This window comes from Vipera ursinii, assembly GCF_947247035.1.
Source record: "Vipera ursinii genome assembly, chromosome: Z".
NCBI classification, from domain to species: Eukaryota; Metazoa; Chordata; class Lepidosauria; order Squamata; family Viperidae; genus Vipera; species Vipera ursinii.
In genome coordinates, this window is record NC_139517.1 from 55,493,215 (window position 1) to 55,517,086 (window position 23,872).

The following is a 23,872-nucleotide window of genomic DNA, read 5'->3' on the forward strand; positions in this document are numbered from 1 at the left end:
AACAAATTTTCACCCTCAAATGATCTATACTTTTTTAATATATTAAAGGGCATAATACTGAGACTCAAGCAAGTATTTAATGACAACAACTAAACTGTTCCCTGCTCTTCACAATATATAAAATTTCTCTTGATATGTTTCTCAGTATTTGCATATGTTTCTGTATATTTGCTTTAAGCTATTGTATTACTTCATTTTCTTTCAGGTAACTTTTAAATCTTAGTATCAAATGTAAAGAGTAAGTTTTTACACAAATCATAGATTGAATAAAATGCATTTTTAATTTGCACAAAAATGACCTTTTTCATTCCTACAAAGAGTTTGCAATCATATATTCTCTTTAATATAGTGTACTGACTGTCCCAGATCCTGGGGAATGAGTGGCTAAATATATATTGAAATTGTAATGGAGGTCTGTCAACCACTGCTCTTGAGCTTCATCACTTTTCAAGACCTGTGAATCAAAAAAACATAATGATTACTTGAAATATTTAACCAAAGATGCATTTGAATAAATTATTTTTTAAAGGAGAAAATGTTTTATCATATCTATAACTCATGTAGATACAAATGTAAGATACAGATAGTCTATGACTTATGACCATTCATTTAACAACTAGTTGAATTTATGACAATACTGTCAGGCCTGTCCAATTTGGACATTCAGGAAAGAAAGACCCTCAACTCCACTCATAGTGAAGGTAATAATAATAATAATAATAATAATAATAATAATAATAATAATAATAATAATAATAATAATAATAATTATTATTATTGGAAGAGACCTTGGAGGTCATCTAGTCCAACCCCCTGCTCAGGCAGGAAACCCTATACCATTTCGGACAAATGGCTGTCCAGTCTCTTCTTAAAAACTTCCGGTGTTGGAGCATTCACTGCTTCTGGAGGCAGGTTGTTCCACTGCTTAATTGTTCTGTCAGGAAGTTTCGCCTTAGTTCTAGGTTGCTTCTCTCCTTGATTAGTTTCCATCCGTTGCTTCTTGTCCTGCCTTCTGGCGCTTTAGAAAATAGCTTGACTCCCTTTTCTTTGTGGCAGCCCTTGAGATATTGGAACACTGCTATCATGTCTCCCCTCAAGCCAAGTAGTTATAGCATAGCAAAGCCAGATCTGAGGATTTCCTGCGTAACCCTGGTAATTTTCCCTTCTCTTGGGCCCTTCCCCTTTGGTCATCTTGGTGGTGTCCAATAAGATTCAAATTAGGTGTCTTAGTAATAATTCCATATTTTGGTGTTTCTTTGGATGGCCGTTTTACATTCCGTTCCCAGGCTTGTGTCCTTGGATCTTTCAACTGTTATCTCTGGATGGCACCTCCGGTTCCTGTCATCCCCCCTCACTATCTTCCCTTTCTCCCTCCCCATATTTTGTGGCAGGCTGCCATTAAAGCGCAGATCTGACAAAATAAGTGATTTATGACCAGTTCTCACACTTACAACTATAGTAGCATCCCATAATCACATGATCAAAATTTAGGTTCTTGGCAGCCAGCATGAATGAACAACAGTTGCACCATTTTGGACTTAACACACATTTGCAACCTTTCCAAGGGGCAAAGGGAATGGGGGAGGTTGGATTTGTTTAATGACCACACTGAATCACTTCATGATCATGGCAAAAAGGTTGTAAAATCAGGCAAACTCATTTAATAACCCCATTGCTTAAGGATTACCTATGCAATTATCTAGGACCGTGGTCCCCAACCTTTCCAGCTTGGCAACCCGGAGGGGAGGGGATGGTTCTATATGGGTGGTAGTGTGTATGCAAGCTTGTGAATCTCCATTTGCACAAGTGGTACGTGCATGTGCTCACCGCACATGCAAATGAAGCTGCCCATGTCCATGCGTGCCCACCACTCACACAAGTGGAGCTGCACGTGCACATGGTTGTCTGCCGCTTGTATGGCCTGGTTTTGAAGAGACGGTGGCCCACTAATAGGCCACGGCCTGGGGGTTGGGGACCCCTGATCTAGAATACAAAGAAGGAAAGTTACTGATTTTTTTTAAAATTAAGAAGGCACATATGTATTTCAGTTTTACAATATTTGTAACACAACATACCAAGAAACAGGTAAATTAATTTTGTCTACATATTAGCAAGCAGATGTTTGTAATTAAAGGAAATACTATGGAATTCTACTTCAATATTTTCCTCTGTCTCCCCAGAATGGAAGTCAGTGAAAGTATTGCTATGGGACTTCCTGTTTGGCAGCATTGAGACAAGCTGGAAAAGTCAGTGCTCGGCTTTCCAGCTTGATTTTTTCTTCGTCTAACGACCCTTAAAGGGTCGAAAGTTGCCTTGGAGAGGCAATAAAAGAGGAGGGGCACTTCAGGAGCTCAGATCAGGGGGCACCCAATCAGAACAAACTGTAAGACCCTCTGCAAAATGAAGATAAAAGGCTGTTTTTTATCGTCAGCCATAGACGTCTCCAGTGGGAAGAAGAGAATCACAATTCAGAGGAACTCCAACAGCGTTTTGAATGTGAGTGAGCAGATCGTTTCCTTTCCTTCTCTTAGAAGATTATTAATGTTGAATCCCTGATGATAAGAGTTGGAAGGCAAAGACCCCCAGAAGATTTATGAGTGGTGGGTAACTACTTGGGGTGAAACAGATTCTTTGTTTAAAATATTGGACATTGATAAATAAGTTAAGGAGGACATCTAGTGGTGGGGAAAAAAAGAATGAAATTTTTGTAATTCCCTCTGTTGATTGAAACGTTACCTTGGAAAGAACACCTGCAATAAGATAAAGTTGCTTTGTTATGAGACTGAGACTTTAAGCTACTTTTGTTGAACTTGAATAAGTTTAAACAGACATTGTTTTTGCTACAGACTGTAAACTTCAAAATGACTTCATCTAATATTACTAGACTTACGAAAAAACTTCTTCTGCACCCTTAGTGGGCCAATCCAGTCCTACAACACAGGGATCCATTGAAGCTATGTTGAAAAGGGAAAAGATTACAGTTCAAAGTGAAACACAGACCTCATTAAAATTTCTTCAGGATCTTATGTTGAAGAATCAAGAGATGGTGGAGAAACATCGCTTGGAGACACAAGGGAATCATAAAATTACACAAGCAACATTGGAAAAGTTAAATGAAGAAATGATGGATATAAAGTGGAAATTAGAATCTCAAAATCAAATGATAGTACAAAACCAACAGAAGATATATGATTGAAGAAAAAACAGGTGATAATGACAAAAACATAGAAATTTTACTGAAAGAAAATAAAAAGTTAGACAATGAAATTAAGATTTTGGAGATGGCAAATGCGGAGCATTATTTGAGATTCCAAAATATTCCTGAGGACAGAGCAGAAAACATAGAAGAGGTTATTATTCATATCCTGGAGGACGCTCTGAAAATAGGCAGATTGGAAATTCAATTTGAGCTGGATGGGGCTTTTCGTTTCAATTCAAGTTATGCAAGAAGAAATAAATTACCAAGAGAAGTACATGTACGGTTTGTAAGGAAGTCAACAAGAGATGAAATATTGCAGAAAGTAAGAGATGAACCAATACAATATAAAAATAAAGAAATTATGGTCTTAAAACAGATACCCAAAAGAGTTAGAGATTCACGAAGACAATACCACTTTTTGACCACGAAACTTATGGCTAATGACATAAATTTTAGATGGCTGATACCAGAAGGCATCTTAATAAACTGGAACAATACAAGATACAGATTTGATTCAATTTGGAAAGCAGAAGACTTCGAAGAGAAGAATAGGTCAATTCTGGATGAAGGAGTAAAAAGACATCAAGAGGAAAGTAAAGAACAGAAAGAGAGGAGGAGATCCAAGGAGCAACTGCACAAACAAAAGAACAGAAAGAGGAAGGTCTCCAAAAGGGGGAAGATGAAAAACCTGCTAGAGAACAAAGAACTACCAGATCGGTTAGACCAAAATATAAGTAATGGAAATGCATAAAGAAAGTAGAATTTTTTCAGTAAATATAAATGGACTGAACTCTCCAATTAAAAGAAACAAGAGTTTTAGGAAATTATGGAAACTAAATTTGGACATAATTTGTTTGCAAGTAACGCGTATAAAAGCACAACATTATAAACTATTGGAATATCCAAAAATTGGAAAACTTTATTATGCATTGGCACAAAAAAAGAGGAGCAGCTCTATATATTGAAGAGACAATAAATTCAAAAATGGTATATTCAGATGAAGAAGGAAGAATATTAATGGTAGAGATTTGTCTGCATCAAAAACAAATATTATTAGTGGCAATCAGGACAAATTTTATAAAAACCTACATAAAAAAATAATAGAAATGGAGTATCAAAATATTTGTTTATTAGGAGACTAATGCAATAACAGATGGAAGTATTGACTAGAAAAGTAACAAAAAAAGAAAAATGGTAAAGGAAGACTACCTAAGACATTTTTTGATATGGCGGAGGAAAATGGAATTCAAGATGTTTGGAGGCAAATAAATCCACAAAAATTACAATATACTTTTACTCAAATAGCCAGAAATCCTGGTCAAGAATTGATATGATTTGGATGACCGTGCATCTGAGAATGAATGTGCAGGACATTAAAATAGAAATACGTACATGGGCAGACCATAACCCTTTGAAAATGACTTGGAAAGAGATACAAAAAAGGCTAAGATGGACTTTAAACTGTTTTATATTAAAAGAAAAAGAATTTATAGAATTAACAAAAAAAGAAATGGAACTTTTTAAAAAAGAAAATAAAAAAAGAAGATACTAACACAAAAAAATATGGGACACAGCTAAAGCATATTTCAGAGGTATAGCAATATCGTATATGGCAAAGAAAAACAAACAGAAAACAGCAATATAAGAGAATAATTTGGAAAATTTGAATTGCAAAAGAATCCGCAAAAAAGACTTTAAAAAGAGATATGGACATGATAAAACATAAACTAAACTTCGACTCAGAAAAAATGGCAGAACAGATAAAAAGAGCGAAGCAAAAAGTTTTTGAAAATGCCAACAAACCGGGAAGATGGTTAGCTTATAAACTTAAAAAACAGAAAAAAAGAAAAATGTTATACAATTTGCTGGATGGGAAAGGTTATTTACAATATAAAAATGAAGAAATAAAAAGATAGTTAAAGAATTTTATAAAGACCTATATGATAAGGAGATTCCAAGAGAGAAAATTGTAAAATACTTAGAAAATAGTAACCTCCCGAAGATCTCAGAGATATTTAAAAATATGTTAAGACGAAGGAGTTACAATGATGGAAATAACAGAGGCTATAAAGAGACAAAAAATGGTAAAGCTCCTGGCCCAGATGGACTTCCAGCAGAACTATACAAAAGTTTGCAAGAGATACTAAGCGATCCATTGAAAGATGTTTGTAATGGACTTTTAACAGAAGCTAAAATGCCAGCAACGTGGATTGAAGCAAATATTTCTTTAATATCAAAAGACAATTCAGATCTGACTCAGATCAAGAATTACAGACCGATTTCATTACTTAATGTGGATTATAAAATTTTTACTTCAATAATGGCGGAGAGATTGAAGAAATATTTGGTTGAATTTATACACCCGGACCAAAACAGCTTTTTACCAAAGAGACAAATTAAAAACAACTTAAGAATGATAATAGATATACTGGAATACTATGAAACAAAACAAAAGAGGAAACAAAAGGCATTTTAGATGCTCAAAAGGCATTTGATAATCTTTCATGGCAGTTTTTAATTTATCAATTACAAGCAATGGATTTCGGACAAAACTTCATAAATATGATAAAAACAATATATAGTAAACAAACTGCCAAAGTAATTGTGAACGGAGATTGTACTGAAAGTTTTGAAATAAGGAAAGGCACAAGGCAAGGATGCCCTCTGTCCCCTCTGCTATTCATTTTTACTTTGGAAGTTTTAAATCGAAATATAAGATACAGAAATTAGAGGTCTGGAGTTAAAAGGTGAAACATATAAACTACAAGCATTTGCTGATGACTTGGCATTCATTTTGGAAGATCCTTTGAAGATGATTCCAAAATTGTGGAAGAAATTGGAACAATATGGAAGTAGCGGGATTAAAAATTAATAAGTAAAAAACTAAAATAATAGTGAAAAATGTTACGGATAAGCAAAAAAATTGAATATCAGAGGTGATAGAAGTACAGATAGTGAAAAAGGTAAAATATTTGGGTATATATTTATCAGCTAAATGTTCAACATTAAAAAAGACAACTATATAAGACTAGTTAGATCTGGAAAAATGGAAGAATTTAAAATTGTCCTTACTAGGAAGGATAGCTACAATTAAAATGAATATATTGCCTAAGATTTTATTTTTGTTTCAGACAATCCCGATAAAACTTGGGGGACTTTTTTTTAAAGAGTTGGGCTCTTTAGTTTCGAAGTTTATATGGCAGGGAAAAAAGCTAGAATAAAAAAGAAAACTTTGCAAGATACTAAAGGAAATGGGGTTTTTGGTTTACCTGAGTGGACTTTGTATTGTCAAGCATCGGTATTGCCATGGGTGAAAGAATGGATAATGCCGAGGAATAAAAGGTTGTTATGCTTGGAAGGACATGATTTTGTCACTGCACGTTTTTTTATGTTCGTCAGAAAAGTTCATTTCTAACTGTACATTTCCCCTGCTCTCTGCACCTGTTGTGATAACTTATCTGGTAACCATAGTGAATCCCATATGACTAGCTATGTTATGGTTTCAGTCTGTTTAGTGCGCATGTCTAGAAGAGGTTCACACAGTGTTTATCTGTACTGTCTTTTTCACTTTGCTGTTACTGTCTGTTACGTTAGGATGTAGTGAGCTAGCTCTGTATAATATATATTTAGTAAAAGGTATTTAGTAAGATTATGCATCGTGTTTTTCTTGCCTTCCTGCAAGTGTATCATGCATTCTCTGAAGCACGGTCCTTCGCCCTCTACAAAGGTTTTTTTACCTTGACATTTTGGTATCGAGGATGGTTTGATTTATGTTTTTGGAGATGCATGTTTCTGCGGCTGTTATCAGTTAGTTAGTGCTAGTGGGGCAGCGGTGATTAACTGCTGAAACATGTCAGGAAGGAAGCCACGGCTGGAAAGGAGTCTTTCTGTGGGGCAGCTCCCTTCGACTTTAAAAACTCCGATAGCTTCGGCCACACACCTTGGAGAAGACGCACCTGCTCCTGTCGACGATGCAAGGTCAGTCACTCCTTTTTCTACTTTTCCAAGCTCCCTGGCAGCTGTTTTTGGAAATGTTCACACTCCAGGGGCTCAAGATGATTTTCAAAGGCTTGGAGCGAAACTTAAAGTCCAGCCGAAGAAAATTCCTTCTGCTCCCTCAAGCCCCAAGCAAACTATGCGAGATAGGGCTATGCAAGGCTACTGTGAACAAATTGGGGTTTTTGAAAGGCGTTTGCAGCAGGCAAAGAAATATGTGTCAATGGTTCAGCAATATGAGAGGAATTATGAGCATGAACCGGCCATATTGCCACACCCACAAGGAGAAGCCATATTGCCTCCTTCTTCCCCAAAGCCAAAGTCACGCCCATCATTGAGTGTCATGCAAGACGAATGGGAACCGGAGGCTCCTATGTCACATGATTATGGGCTGTCCCAAAGGACATACAGAGCCACAGTGATGCCTGAAGCAAATGTTATAGCACCATCTACTGGTGAAGCTGCATTAAGACATGAATTGGAGCTCTCACTCTCGCAATTGTCTATGGAGGAGTCTTTGCTCAGAGATACAAGATTTCTGCCGTTATCTGAGGCTCCAGCCCCTGATGGTGCTAGGATTCCTGTTACTATTGCTTCTCCTGTTAATATTGCTTCTATGCAAGTCCCTCTACCTGGCAGAGCACAGCCATATTTAACCCACATGCAATTGCCACCGGGTTCTTATATGCGAAGGCCAGTGTCATCTGCAGGTTATGCTAATGCACCAGTCCCAGCGCCAGCGCCTCCTGCTGGCCAGGGTGGAATAGTAGCTCAAAGACAGTCACAGTCAGCTCCAAGACTACCGGCAGCTTCAATGCAACTGCCGCATGTCCAGGCACAGGCACAGACGCCACTGGTGCCCCCTGCAGGTTATGGTTGGATTGCACAACCTGCACAGCCAGTACCTCAATTGTATATTCCTCATCAAACACCTTCCATTGTACCACTGGCTGGTGATTCAAAATTAAAGAAGTCAGGACAGAATTACAGGGCATGGGTCAGTGAGGTTGGACTTTTGCTATGCAGAGAAGGTACTCACATGATGGTGTTTAATCCTCCTGCCCAGCCATGGACTCCTGACATATGGGACTTGGATAATAGAGCATGCACAACATTATTGATGTCAATGGACACTGAATTGCAGCTCACGTTTTCACATGATGCAACTGCCCAACAAATTTGGACTCAGTTAGAGGCATGTTATCGGCCTACATCAATTGAGTCTACATGTTTGCTTTTGTCTGAGTTCCATGGTTCCAGATTAAAACCTGGTGAACATATTGGAGCACATTTGACTACAATGAAAGGTATTAGAAAAGAACTGGGTGAACAAGGCTATCCTATTGATGATTTTCAAATGATCAGCATTATCATTAACTCTTTGAATCATGAGTGGAAAGATGCTATTTCCAAGATCAATCAAGTGCCTATTGCTCAACGCACAGTGGATCATGTATGCAGAATCCTAGCCGAAGAAGAGGCACTTATGCAAGCTGCACCACATTTAAGGGAACCACCTGCATCAAGAGCTTCAGCGAGGCGTACCTTCCGTGGAAGGGCCTACGTTCCAAGGATGCCAAGATGCTACATCTGCAATCGTGTGGGACATGCCACCCGGGATTGTTCCCAATGAGTTCCAGCGCCCGTCACATACCAGCCCAGAGGAACAGATTCCAGAGGAGGCAGAGGTAGAGGCGGACGACAAGGTCATGGTCGTGGTTCCAGGCGTGATCCACAAGCTCCACTTGCCACATTGGTTGTGACCAACGATCCACAGCCTCAACCAGAGTACGACAGACGACTTCTTTGGACTTTGGACAGCGGAGCAGCATTACATGTTACCTACAGAAAAGAGCTTTACACAGAGATGCACGAGCCTGAACCTGAACTTCGTGAACTTTACTCTTTTTCCAATCATCCTGTTCAGGTCATGGGAAAAGGAACTGTTTATATTGAAGAGCTTGATGCTCTCATTCCAAATGTTTACTACGTTCCGTCTGCCAGTAGTAATTTGCTTAGTCAGAGTCATTTGTCTAGGTTTTCTCATTTTCAGGTCCACCATCTTGAAAAAGCAAGTTATATAGTCAAAGACGGAGATATTGTTGCTGAAACCATGTTGATTGGTGGTGTTTATTACTTAAAACCAAAGCCTAAGCAGCAAGAGCAGGCAAGTATACATGTTCCAAAGAGCACAGGCCCAGAGAGAGACGTCTCAGAGAGAGATCCTGTTGCTACTCCAAAGGTTCCTAATAATGATAAAAATACAAAAAAGACACAGGTTGCTCACAGCAAGCCTGGGGTTCCTAATAAAAATGCTAATGTTGAGAATTCACTAACAGGTAAACCTTTGCATTCCAGGTGTATCCATAAGTGGCACAGAAGATTGGGTCATGCCAGTTTCCGTGTTCTGAAGAAGATGCCAGAGTTCGCAAGAGGTTTGGATCTAAAGGGGTGTAAGGTGTTTTTGGACTGTGCTGTCTGCAAGAAAGCCAAATCCAAAGCAGCAGCAATTCCAAAACGCGCTACACGCCTGTCAACACGCATTTTTGATTTGGTACACACTGACATAGTTGGTCCTTTTGCACCAACACTTGGTGGTAAAAGATATTTCTTGACAATCGTTGACAATTATTCTAGATATGGATATGTATATCCTATGAAAGAAAAATCTGACACCTTTCAGATCTTTAAAGACTTTGCTAGTCTTGTCTATACCCAATTCGAGGTCAACATTGCCAGAATCCAGAGTGATCGTGGTGCTGAATTCATGTCTCAGCGTTTCCAGGACTGGATGTGTGAGAATGGGATAGTACATCAGACATCTGCTCCTTATACTCCAGCTGAAAATGGAGTGGCAGAACGCAGAAATGGAGTTCTGCAAACCATGATGCGTTGCCTCCTTGAAGATGCTAACCTCAGTCTTCCACACTGGGGTGAAGCTATCAAATATGCTAACCATATCATCAACCGTACTTGGAGTAGTGTGATAAATCAGACCCCTTATTTCATGTTGTATGGACACAAGCCTGATCTCTCACATCTCCAGATTTTTGGTTCCTATGCTATGGTGAATATTCCTTTAGCCCAAAGAAAGAAAGGGGGTCCTGCAGCAAAAAGGATGAGATTTATGGGCATTGATGATAATTCAAAATGGAGCAAATACATTGACTCTCATCATGTTATTGTGATTTCACAATCTGCTACTTTTGAGGAAGATGCGGACTGGTCCAAGATTCATTCTAACGATCCTGGAGTTTATTTTCCTAGAGACGATGTTGCTGATGCCACGCAACCTGATGATCAAGATGCACAGGATAATGTTCCTTCCACGAGTTCTTCTCAACCTACTGTTCTGTCTTCGCAAGCCGCCGATGTTGCTGCTGGCGACGATGATGAAGATGAGGACGACACGGAAGAAGAATGGACGGTTGGCCCGAGACGTTCCAAGAGGTCCACAAAGGGAATTCCTCCAAAACGGTATTCGTGGCAAGTAACAAAAACACCTGTACCTTTGATTTGTAATGTTACACTTCCACCTGAGAAGTTCACACAGATCAAACATCTTCCTGAATCAGAACAAGATAAATGGTTTGAGGCAATGCAGGCTGAAATGGACAGTCTAAAGAAACTTCAAGTGTTTACGCCTGCAAGCCCTCCAGCAAACAAGAAAGTTATTGGTACTCGATGGGTCTACAGGATCAAAAAGAAGCCGAATGGTGAGTCGTTGTACAAGGCCAGACTCGTAGCCCAGGGTTTTGCTCAATGTTATCCTGAGGACTATACAAATACATACTCACCCACGGTGCGGACTGAAAGTGTGAAAATTGCTTTAGCCACTGCAACTATCCTTGGCCTAGAGGTTTTCCAGTTCGACGTTGAAACGGCTTATCTACACGCTAATCTTGACGAGGACATCTACGTCAAAGGTCCTCCAGGTTTCAGACAGCAAGAAGGGGATACCTGGTTTCTACACAAAAGTCTTTATGGTCTGAAACAGTCTGGTTTAATGTGGTACTTATGTCTTTCTGACAAACTAAATTCAATGGGCTTTATTAAGTCTGAAACAGATGAATGCGTGTTTACTAAAAGATCCGGTAATAGGTATGAGATAATTCTTGTTTATGTCGATGATATTGTTTATATTGGTCCAAATAAGCAGATGAGTGAGGTTTTTGCTAAAGCTTTACAAAAGTTTTTCACGTTGAAGTGTTTAGGGTGTATTATTTAGGTGTTCAAATTGCCAAAACTCAGAAGGGGTTTAGTCTCACACAAGAAGAGAAGATTGAACAACTGTTACATCACTGTAACATGGAGGACGCTAAGCCTGTGAGTATACCCATGCAAACTGACTTTCACATTTTGGCACATGAACCAAGTCCTGAGTTCGAAGATCAAACACTCTATCGCTCAGTCATTGGGTCGTTGCTGTATATTAGTAGTTGGACTAGACCCGACATTGCACTTAGTGTTAATCTTTTATCACGACACGTAGGCAAGGCAAAACAGTTTCATTGGACATGTGTTAAAAAGTTATTGAGGTATCTAAAACACACCAAAGACATGAAGTTGTTGTTGGAACCCACACATACTGACTATGCAGAGTTATGTTGTTTTGCAGATTCAGATTGGGCGAGTGATAAGAAGTCACGGAAAAGTACATCAGGTTACATGATGTTCTTAAATGGATGTCCTGTTTACTGGCATGTGCGTAAACAGAATTTTGTTTCTTGTTCCTCTACAGAAGCTGAGTATGCTTGTGTGTCTGATGCATGCAATTCTTTAACCTGGTTTGATGCTTTAGTCACAGATATCTGGACACATCCGATTCGACCGATCACAATAATGGAAGATAATGAATCTGTGGTTTATATTTCTGAAACACGTTTTACAGGTTCAAGGTCCAGACAAATTGACATCCGATATCAAAACATAAGGCAACTGGTTAAACAAGGTTTTGTGACATTACAGTATGTGCCTACATGTGATCAAATTGCTGACATGCTGAACAAACCACTTCCTACAGCCCAGCATGAGTATCTGCGTGAGAAGATGTGCCTTACTTGAGTCTTCACTTTGCTGACAAAAGAAGGGGAATGTCACTGCACGTTTTTTTATGTTCGTCAGAAAAGTTCATTTCTAACTGTACATTTCCCCTGCTCTCTGCACCTGTTGTGATAACTTATCTGGTAACCATAGTGAATCCCATATGACTAGCTATGTTATGGTTTCAGTCTGTTTAGTGCGCATGTCTAGAAGAGGTTCACACAGTGTTTATCTGTATTGTCTTTTTCACTTTGCTGTTACTGTCTGTTACGTTAGGATGTAGTGAGCTAGCTCTGTATAATATATATTTAGTAAAAGGTATTTAGTAAGATTATGCGTCGTGTTTTTCTTGCCTTCCTGCAAGTGTATCATGCATTCTCTGAAGCACAGTCCTTCACCCTCTACAAAGGTTTTTTTACCTTGACAGATTTACAGTTGGGATGGCACGCGTTTTTATGGTATGGGAAAAACAAAATTCATAGATATTTTCAAAACCACTGTATGCTTTGATAACTGTATGGGGAAAAATCAAAATGAAAATATATGTAAAAATTCCAGGGTGGTTATTAACAATTGAAGCTTTTTCACATGTAAACTTGTTAGATTTTGAAAAAACATGGACATATAAAGATACGTTAAATATTGATGGGACATTAAAATCGAAGCAAGAACTGGAACATCAGGGTATCAACATGTCATGGTGGGTACATTTACAAATACAAAATAGATATGAAAAAGATATGAAAATGTATGGATGTTATAAAGAACAAAACCTGTTTGATAAGATATTACTAACGTCTGATGAGAAATTAATTAAAATGTATAATTTTTTTGTTAACTTTAGAGATGGAAAGTGAACAAATTAAAGGGACAATGACAAGATGGGCGGAGAATTTTGGTTATACTATAGTTAGAAGAATGGCAAAAACTATGGGAGAGAAATTATAAATTGACAATGTCAACTGCATATAAAGAATATAAAATGTTTTACAGATGGCATTTACCTCCAGCCAGATTAGCAAAAATGTTTAAAAATGTATCAGGCAAATGTTGGAAATGTAAACATAATATAGGTACATATTATCATATTTGGTGGACATGTGATAAAGTAAACACTTATTGGAGAAAAATACATGCTTGGCTAGAAAATATATTAGGAGAACATGTAGCACTTAATCCCGAATTATTTTTATTAGGTATATTACCAGAAAAGACTGATAAACAAAATACATATTTGGTTCTACATATCATAACTGCAGCAAGAATAAGCTATGCACAATGCTGGAAAAATGAACAAGTACCATCAGAAGAAGAGCTAATAAAGAAGATATTGGAATGCACAGAGATGGACAGACTAACTATGAGACTAAAAGACAAAGAAGAAACAGAATATTATGAAAGCTGGAATCTATTTTATAAATGGTTGGGAAAAAGAACCAAAGAGTGAAATTTGTATATGTATTAATGAATCATGAACTCAGTTCACATGCTGTTTGGAAAATTAACATATGTGTGTAAAGGATAAAAATAAAATATTTTTTAAAAAGGAAAGTATTGCTATGGGTAAAAGTCTAGTAGAACTTAGTTTAATAATTAACATATACAATAAGTCTAAATGAATAAATCAGGAAAATAAAAAAGATGGCATTAACTGACTAGACTGCTCTCCCAAACTATTCAGTTTTTAAGTCTTGAAGGCCATCAAGAAGTAAATAAATCTGATCTCTGCTCAGTCACTATTCCAGATAGTTTGCTCTTAAAAATAGGGCTTCCTGGTTTCATTCTTTACCTCCTGAGTATAAAGAACTATACACTGTACAAAGATCCAAAGTATCTCTTTGGATAACCCAACAATCCGGTTTATTCAGGTAAGAGGTGGTTGTCCTACAGGTATCCAGTGTCTGGCTTTATGGGGAACCAGCATTTTAAATTATACACAGAAATCAAATGAAAGCATCCTTCTGAATGCCGCAAAAAGTTTCTGGAGTGCTGAGGACCTTGTTAGAGTAGCAGAACAAAGCAGTTTGTCCCCAGGCCCCATGATGGTGCCTGAATCAACCACCATTTTGTGGGCAGAACAAACTGGAGCAGCTTCAGGAATCACACCACAGTATTTATTTATTTATTTATTTATTTATTTAGTTACATTTATATACCGCCCTATTCCCTGAGGACTCAGGGCGGTTTACAGGGAATTAAAAAATCCACCATACAAAAGTTAAAAAACCAATTAAAAATATTAAATTGACCCTGTATACTTAAAACCCCAATTAAAAAATTTCTCCTCAGCCTGGGCCTGAGAGCTCAAAGAGCCAGGTCTTCAGGCCCCGGCGGAATGATCGGAGGTCGGGGGCAGTCCTCAGCTACACCGGCAGCTGGTTCCAGAGGGCAGGCGCTCCCACTGAGAAGGCCCTATCCCTGGGTGTCACCCGCCGGCAATCTCTCACCGGCGGCACCCTGAGCAGACCCTCCCTGTGGGAGCGCACTGGGCGAAGGGCGTTTGATGCCGGCAGCAGGTGTTCCCTCAAATAGCCCGGACCCAGGCCATGTAGGGCTTTATAGGTAATAACCAGCACCTTGAATTTCACCCGGAGGGCAACTGGAAGCCAATGCAGCTCGCGGAGTAGAGGTGTTACATGGGAGTATCGGGAGACCCCCATTACAACTCGCGCGGCCGCATTCTGCACCAGTTGAAGCCTCCGAGTGGTCTTCAAGGGCAGCCCCATGTAGAGAGCGTTACAGTAGTCCAAACGGGAGGTAACAAGCGCATGAGTAACTGTGCGTAGGGCGTCTCGGTCCAGATAGGGACGCAACTGGCGCACCAGGCGAACCTGTGCAAAAGCCCCCCTGGTCACGGCTCCTATGTGGTCTTCAAAATTGAGCCGTGAGTCCAGGAGGACGCCCAGGTTGCGAGCCCTATCAACGGGGGGTAACACCTCACCCCCCATCGTTAGAGGTGGAATAAGTTGGTTAACCCGAGATGCCGATATGCACAGCCACTCAGTCTTGGCGGGATTGAGACGAAGCCTGTTTCTCCCCATCCAGACCTGAACCGCCTCCAGGCACCGGGACATCACGGAGAGGGCATCGTTGGTTGCATAAAGAAGCAATCCATTCCAGTGGTCTTATGCCTCAGAGCTTTTCAGACAATGTGAGGAGGAGGGCCTTTGGGCATTGAAGTAGGAAACAGGCCTAATGCCTGGTGGGACCTGGTGGGACTGGGATGGGGAAATTGTTACGTGGAATGCTTCACCTAACAATTTTGGTAACATGAGAGCATAATGGGCAGGCTCCATAATGGTCATATTTTGAGGACTCCTTTTGCAGTTAGTTGGCCAACTGAGAACTCAAAGCTGGATCAGTGATTCAGTCTAGCAAGGTACTATTTATATTCTTATGTTCTTAACACATCTGGCAGCTTCCACATTTGTAAAGAGAAAATAACAACCACTAATTTTCAGAGAGCGTCACACACAGCAAAGCCAGGACAGACAGAATACTGTTTGATCCTGGTGGCAGAAGATAACATAGAAAGTGTCCTATTCACTTCTTCTAAATTACATGTCAAAAGAAATTCCAGGTAATATGGAATTTTAGTCATCGCCAAAAATGGTCATAATCCACTAAAATTTAGGAAGCTAAATTTAAAATATTAAGGGTGTGGTCTGTAGTATTTATTAAGATTTCACAAATCTTAGAAACAAAGGGAGATCAAAGACAGAATGTTGGGGGGCTTGATAACAGTTGAAGAAGTGTTTAGGGGTTCTCATTTTACAGAAATATAGTTTCCCATTCAAAGAAGGATTTCATATAACAGTTATCAATTGCACTAGTTCCAAAATGGGGAATTACACAAAGATAACAAAGTGAGAGTCCTTGGTGATCTCTGAACATAGCTGTTTGCTTGTAGATGTTTCATTACCCAACTAGTAACATCCCCAGTGCACGAAAGATGTTACCTAGTTGGGTAATGAAAACTCTGCAGCAAACAACCAATCTCATAGAGCACCAAGTACTCCACAGTTAAACCCTGAACTTTATATATTCTCTTCTATAGATAATGTAATTAACAAGAGATCAGTGATAGTCAATACAACTGGATCCATCTTTTGTTGCCAATCTGTCATTCTTAAGTTATGGAGACAAATTCTGATGGCATATGAAGAAAATTATCCTAATGGTAAAAGCAGCTGGACAATAAAAAGTTATTAAAATAGTAGATGAATTTTCCTTTACTGAAAGATAGTGAGGTATTTGTCAGGAATACTTTACGTTCAATTTCTGGACTGAGCATGGTTGGGGACTTAATGATATTGGAACCATCAGATACTGGAATAATTAATCCCCTAATACAAGCACTATTACTTGCTATAACAAAAGGCAGCTGTTAGGGACCTTGAGTTTCAAAAAAAGTTAAACATGGTCAGATCTTCTTTGGATGGGGGACCACTAGGAAATGCTAAGGCTACAGGCTATACTAGAAAATTGAAACACACTGGGAGAAGACAAAATAAAAAAAACTTTTGTAATGTTTTCTAGAAACTAGATGGATGAGGGTTGAGCTAAGTTTAAGGGAGGAGAATTTATTTTCCTGCTTCTCTGAAAGATCTGCAAATTATCTAATAATGCCTGGCAGAGGAGCAAGAATTTATGTTTTCACCATTCAGATAAAAATTTAAGATATTAAAAGTGAGAGCTTGATTCCAAAGTGGTGAAATTATGAAAGGGGGTTACTTAAGGCCACACAATTGTATTGGTACATGGAAACAATTAAGCAGCTGTACAGTTTAAAGAGTTAAATGAAAAAAATAGAAGGGAATAAATTAAAAAACACTCTGAAGGAGAAAATCTGAAGATAAATACTACATGGAAACTCTGCCACACCTGCCTGGGAATAAGGTTGTGCATTAACAAAGGATGAAAAGGAAGTACTTTCAACAAAAAAGGGGGATTCAGAGTCTACATAATTTTACAGATAGGAAGCAAAATAGATATTCCTGTTTAATATAGTAGCTTTAAACCACAAAGTGGAAAAAAATTAGAATATGTCCTTCTTTAAAAGGAAGAGATCCTTGAGATATTCAAAATAAACCTTTTAAAAGGTGTATGCTAACATACAGTTTTGCATTCAATCCCAACTAGGAAGGAATAAGGATAGGAAATTGTAATGCTATTTCCTAAGTTTGGAAGCAGAAAACATGGTAAGTCCTTAATTACTGGAACTGGTGGTTAGAATGGAAATTATTTTTGGAGAAAGCCCACTATCATTCTTATGATAGAGAAGAATGACTCTTTATCCTTTAATGACTAATGGGCCAAGTGCTTTCAGCCTTTTTTATGACCAGAAAAAATGTTACTTTCCAATTCTATAAGACTACAACTTGGCTTCAGCAGCCAGTGACTGAGAATGGGCTCCTTACCATGATATCTTTGACAATCTGTTTCACCAGGAACTCACTGGTCTTCATATGAGTCTGAAGCTCTCTGTGTTGCATTAGCAAACAAAGAAGCTGAGCAAGAACCGGCAATTCATCCCGGGAGGCTTGATTCACTTGAAGAGTCTGCAACATCACTCTCAAGATTTGAACTGAGGTGCTTAGAATTGAGATACAGGAACTCCACAGTACATCCCTGAAACCAAAGTTGAGGAAGGGGGGAAAAACTAGATGTGGACAAGTTTAGCTAGATTTATAGTAAGAAAAGAGTAATTTCAAACCACGCAAATAACCACAGGTATTACTTGTACTATATATATATATATATATATATATATATATATATATATATATATATATATATATATATATATATATATATATATATATATATATATATATATATATATATATTAAATTCCATTTATATCCCGCCCTTCTCCGAAGACTCAGGGCGGCTTACAAGCTTAGCAGTAGCCTTCATTCTATGTATATGCCTGCTTATTAGCGCTTTCACACAAACCCCAAGCGGCATAACTATATATACAACCCACAGTCATATGCAAGTCAGATGGGCAGCCATATATAAATTTAATAAATATATAAAAATAAATAAGTATAAAGAATTCATAGATATAATTTATTTGCACAACTTCCAAGGGGCTGATAATTTATTACTTATTTACAGTTGTGAAAAATTCAGTCGTTTTGCCTACAGCTATGGTTAAAAATGGGAAAGAGGCTTTCTGTCCCAGTTAATTGTGGAATATATTATTTATTGAACATTACTAAATTAAAAACATACAAAAGGCTTGCTTAAGCTTACCTTTGGAGGACATAAGTTAAATTTCCCGCAAGAAAAAATTACACTAAAGTAAATTTTATAAAATGTAATATTACATTTAGAATATTATAAAAAAGGAAATACAAATTCTCACCAGAAATTCAAAGTCCACAGTCACTACTGACAAAGTACAGATTATCCTTGACTTACAACGGGTCATTTAATGACCTTTCATAATCAGACATTCTTGGAATAGGTGCTTTACGACCTATAAATTATTTCTTTCCATTGTGCCAGCCTCCTTGGTTATATGATCATATTTTGGATGCTGGACAACCTGTTCATATTTACAAGCAGTTGCCAAATGCCCAGCAATCAAATGATTGCTATTTGCCATCTTTAATGCTTCCCCAAAAAATTAATGAAGAAGCCAGCAGGGAAGGTTACAAGTCTTTCTTGGAACATTGGATCTGAAGTCCATTCCCCCACGTGCCAAAGTGTTCTTTTTTCCCCTTCTGTGCATGAACGGGAAATCCTCGTGCGTAGTGGAGGAATATATTTCATGTCTGGTAAAAATGCTAGTGAGCCTTTCAGAACTCTGGTGTTTCCTAGTATTTTCTCTCTAAATGCCAGCATTCAGAGAGGAAAATGCTAGTGAAGTCCAGCATTCTGAGCCCAAGGGGAAAAGAAAAAGCTAGCAAACACCAGCATTCTAAGTTTTCCAGAATGCTAATGTTCCCTAGTGTTTTTACCAGATTTGAGGACATTTCCTCCAGCATGCCAAGGGACCTCAAATCTAATGAACACCATTGTTCCCATTATCATTCTGGTGGGAGACCTGGAACCTAACCTCTCCCTGGCACTCCACTAATGACCACAACTGGGACAGCTGGGATTGGAATCATTGAGCAAAGTAGTCTAGTGGCATCTCGTTTAATGACCACACCACTCAATGGCCAGTTTTCTGGGCCCAATTGTGATATAAGTGGAGGACTACCTGTACAACTGAACAAGTGTTCAGCCACAATAAACAAAAACATATACTCACACACACATACGATGCTTGGAAAGTACCAATATTTTAAGAATAAAATATAAAATTAAAAAGCTTACCTCTTCTGCATATGTTCCGTATCTTCCCTCTCTATTGTTAAGAGAAGGTAGAGAAGACTATAACACAGAGAAGCTAGGAACCTGGTAATATTTTCATTAAGGACATATACTTGATCCAGTAGTTTACTAAGAGCACACAAAATAACACCAGCAGTGCTATCAGGTACTACAGTCAGTCCTACCTAGGAAACAAAATAATTTCAGAATAAACTATTTTTCACACAATCTTTAAGCACAAATATTTTTTGTATGTCTTAGAATTCTGCTATGATAATAATTTCAAATGTCCATTAAAGTTGTTATATTTTACCTGTTGAAGATTTAGACACATTATTAAAATCTCATTATTCAGTGATAACAACATATTTCCAACATATAACTTGAACTGCATTTAAATGCAGAATAATATTTTTGAGATGTTAAAAAGGTAAAGGTAAAGGTTCCCCCGCACATGCGTGCTAGTCGTTTCCGACTCTAGGGGCTGGTGCTCATCTCCGTTTCAAAGCCGAAGAGCCAGCGCTTGTCCAAGGACGTTTCCGTGGTCATGTGGCCGGCATGACTAGCACGGAACGCTGTTACTTTCCCACCGTAGTGGTCCCTATTTTTCTACTTGCATTTTTACGTGCTTTCGAACTGCTAGGTGGGCAGAAACTGGGACGAGTAACAGGCGCTCACTCTGTTACGCGCACTCGGGATTGATCCACCAAACTGCCGACCTTCTGATCGACAAGCTCAGTGTCCTAACCCACTGAGCCACCGCGTCCCTTTTTGAGATGTTACAGCTATACAAAACATCAAATAGTACTTGAATTCACTGTGAAGTATCTTTTGGTCACCAAGGTGGATCCATTTAGGAAAGATATAACTCTAGCTCTAGAGCAAGAAAACAAGACTTATTGTCTTTGGACAATCCTTCTTCTGTGACATAAAATGATTTTGGCTAAAACGTAGCCTAAAACTATTATTCAAATCTCAGTACTGTAAGAATCCTTTGTCCTGGAAAGTAGCACAACTGAAGAACAATTACTCTGCAATTTATTCCTTTATCTGAGTCTTGTACAAAACAAGCCAGATGTGCAATCCCCAAGTTAATATGATGCAGAAAGTCATTACCTGTACCTGCTATTATTTTAAATACCAATGGCAGAGCTTCTTTTTATCTTGTTCTTTATTAGGATTGTATCACTATCCTTAACCAAACTTTTTTCTTCTGTATGACCTGCCCACAATGTTGGATCAGGCATAGTGGTCTGCTCTCATTGCTTAAACTGCACTGGATTTTTATCCCAGTGACAATGTCTCTGGCTGCACACACTGAAAAGCATCTAGATATATCTACTATCAGTTTTGCTGTTCAAAGGATCTTAGTTGATTTCTTTCTTAATAGTTGCTCCTTTTCAGCAGTCACTGATCTTACAGCATCCATACTGACACCTAATGCTGTTTTTCAAGTACTCCCCCTATTTCTGCTTTAGCTTCATTGGATTTACAAGACCATCTGCTCTTCAGACAACCTGGAAACCAAAACTATTACTAAGTTGTTCACAGTGGATTCTACTACTCAGACCCTATCTTCCCAAGAAAGCCCCCTCTTCAGCAGTTCCATTTTGATGTTCCCATTCCACCTGCCATATAAGAAAATATGGGGGAATAACATGCATTCTTGATCTCTTATGATGTCTCTACATGCACACGAAAGAAAAAGAAAGAGAGAGAAAGGAGGAGGAGGAGGAGGAGAGGGAAGGAAGGAGTCAGGGAAGGAAGGGAGGGAAAGGAAGGAAAGGAAGGAAGGAGCCAGGGAGGGAGGGAGGGAGGGAGGGAGGGAGGAAGGAAGGAAGGAAGGAAGGAAGGAAGGAAGGAAGGAAGGAAGGAAGGGAGAAGCAAATGATATGGCTTTGTGAAGAGATGGCAGGCAAACAAATTTAATAAATAAATAGTTTTTTTATCTAGTTTAATATTTGATCTTTTTTAATATGCATGAGATTGCCAGATCAGGTTATAGATACAGCTATGCTGAACAGTCAACACAATGATGGAGAAGGTTACATTGGTATCTTAGAACAATAAAGTATTGGTTCAAAACTGAGTCAGCAAACCATTCCAATAACATAAATGTCAGCAAAATGATCAGTTGATCTACAAAGACATCTTGCTTTGGTTGGGTTTATATTCCACCCACCGCCATAGACAGTTAGTAGATAATCCTCAATCTATGCTCAAATGGTGGCAAAGATTAGGAATCCATTACAAAAGGTACTTAGCACATTTCAGAATCCAGTGAGTACAGTTTCATCTTTCTATTGAATTCACAATCAAGACAGATTAACATATTATAGTTTACAATCTGTCATTCCAACTTGCTCCAAAGTTTCGAAGCAGATTTTTTTTATAGGTGAATAAAATACAGGACAGCGACTCTTCCTCCCATTTTTGTGACAGAATGCTCTACGAAGGTAGACTCACATTGCAGGTCTTATTACTTATTATTAATCTGGCTTTATGGGAAAGTTTTTATATTAGCTGACTAATTGAATGACATCTTGGTGCTATTAATAAAAGATTTGTTTAGAATTTTGCACTGTTATTTAAATCTGCTTTATTTTGTTTGATTTCACTACATTTAGAAATAAAGGCAGGTTTACATTTTAAAAACAAGAATTTCAGTATAATGATTATATAACATTTATATAACACTTAGCAATAAACAAAACAAATGATTTCATATAAAACTTACTATTATAGATAAGCAATTATAGTTTACTGGGTCAAAAGAAACTACACAAATGTAACATTTAAAGTAAATACATATATACATATTCATATACTATTTTTAAAAATTCACATACTATATTTTAAATAAAATGGCTGTCAACCAACCTTCAGCTAGAGATACTTAATCATAATAAACGATATAAGAAACAATAAATTAATTCCAAATTGGTACCTACCAGATATTTACATATTCCACTTTGTACAATATCAACGCATTGGCTTCGTGAAGGAACAGTGGACAGGCTTTGGCTCGCCACCTATTTTAACAGCAAAATTGTTCAAAATATTTACCATATTTGATTATATCATATACTGAATGTCATTTAAAAACTGTAAGATGCATGACTAGCTAAAAACACTTAAAACAAAATATGGTTATTGTCAGAACCCATATTCTAAGGAAGGGCTTTTCATCCTTTTCACACACTGTACCACTTTTAGGATATGGCAACATCCGAGTACCACCTGTCGCCTAGCAAGGTGTCAAAAACGTTATGACCAAAAAAAAAAAAAGGAAAAAAGTGATGAAGTACAGGTAGTCCTCAACTTACAACAATTCGCTTAGTGACTGTTCGAAGTTACAATGGCACTGAAAAAAATGCCCCCCAAACCACAGCTGAGCAAGACACCTGCTTGCCCGCCCGGCGGCACTCTTCCTCATGTCCAAGATTTTCATTATTGTGAGCATTTCTGTTGAGGATTGGCAGCAGCGGTGGGGTGGGAGGGTGTTTGGCTTTTATTTCCCCCCCCCAGGCTGGGGTTGCAGCAGATTTTGGTCACTTCACATGACCCTGGGACACTGTGACTGTCATAAATGGCATGGGTCCGGGTTATTTACGGGAGCACCTCTTGCCGGCGTTAACTTCCCATCACCCTGTGCGCTCCCACAGAGAGGGCCTCCTCAGGGTGCCGTCGGTCAGGGAATGTCGACTGGCGGCTCCCAGGGGGAGAGCATTCTCTGTGGGCACTCCTGCCCTCTGGAATCAGCTTCCAGTTGAGCTCCGGATGGCTCCCGACCTTCGCTCGTTTCGCCGTGACCTGAAGACTTGGTTGTTTGAACAGGCCGGCCTGGACTGAGGGAGTTTAAATTTTAAAAATTTTAAATTTTAGAATGTATTTATTACTTAGGGCTATTGATTTAATCTTATTTTAATTTTTATACCTTGTGTGTTGTTAGCGTTTTAATTGCCCTGTACACTGCCCTAAGTCCTTGGAGAGGGGCGGTATATAAATCTAATAAAATAAATAAATAAATATGAATCAGTTGCCAAGCATCTGAATGTAAATCACAAGACCCTGGGGATGCTGCAACTTTCCAGCTGATCAGCACTTCTGGGCTCATCAGACGTGCTGAGATCAGGGCAGAGCTCCAGCTGGAGCCTGGCACTGATCCTAGTGCATCCACTGAGCCCTGACAGCCCCGAAGAAGCGTCAATCAGCTGGAAAGCAGTGCTGATCCTGGCGCTTCCGCTGAGCCCTAACAGCCTGTAGATCCAACAATCTCTCACTCAGGCTTTTGCGGTGCTGCTA

At 38.6% G+C, this 23,872-nt stretch overlaps 1 protein-coding gene across 4 annotated transcripts in view; it reads right to left on the reverse strand.

Annotated features, from left to right (window-relative positions):
• Window positions 1-258: 258 nt before the first annotated feature.
• Window positions 259-23,872, reverse strand: part of TEX10 (testis expressed 10) — a 164,640-nt gene continuing 141,026 nt past the window's right edge. For all 4 annotated transcript variants that reach the window (XM_083377078.1, XM_083377079.1, XM_083377080.1 and 1 more), the window contains exons 12-15: window positions 22,515-22,599; window positions 19,571-19,748; window positions 17,659-17,869; window positions 259-454 (exon numbers count right to left, since the gene is read on the reverse strand). In XM_083377078.1, the coding sequence (XP_083233204.1) occupies window positions 341-454; window positions 17,659-17,869; window positions 19,571-19,748; window positions 22,515-22,599 (588 nt within the window). In that variant the 3' untranslated portion in view covers window positions 259-340. The remainder of the gene's footprint in view (window positions 455-17,658; window positions 17,870-19,570; window positions 19,749-22,514; window positions 22,600-23,872) is intronic.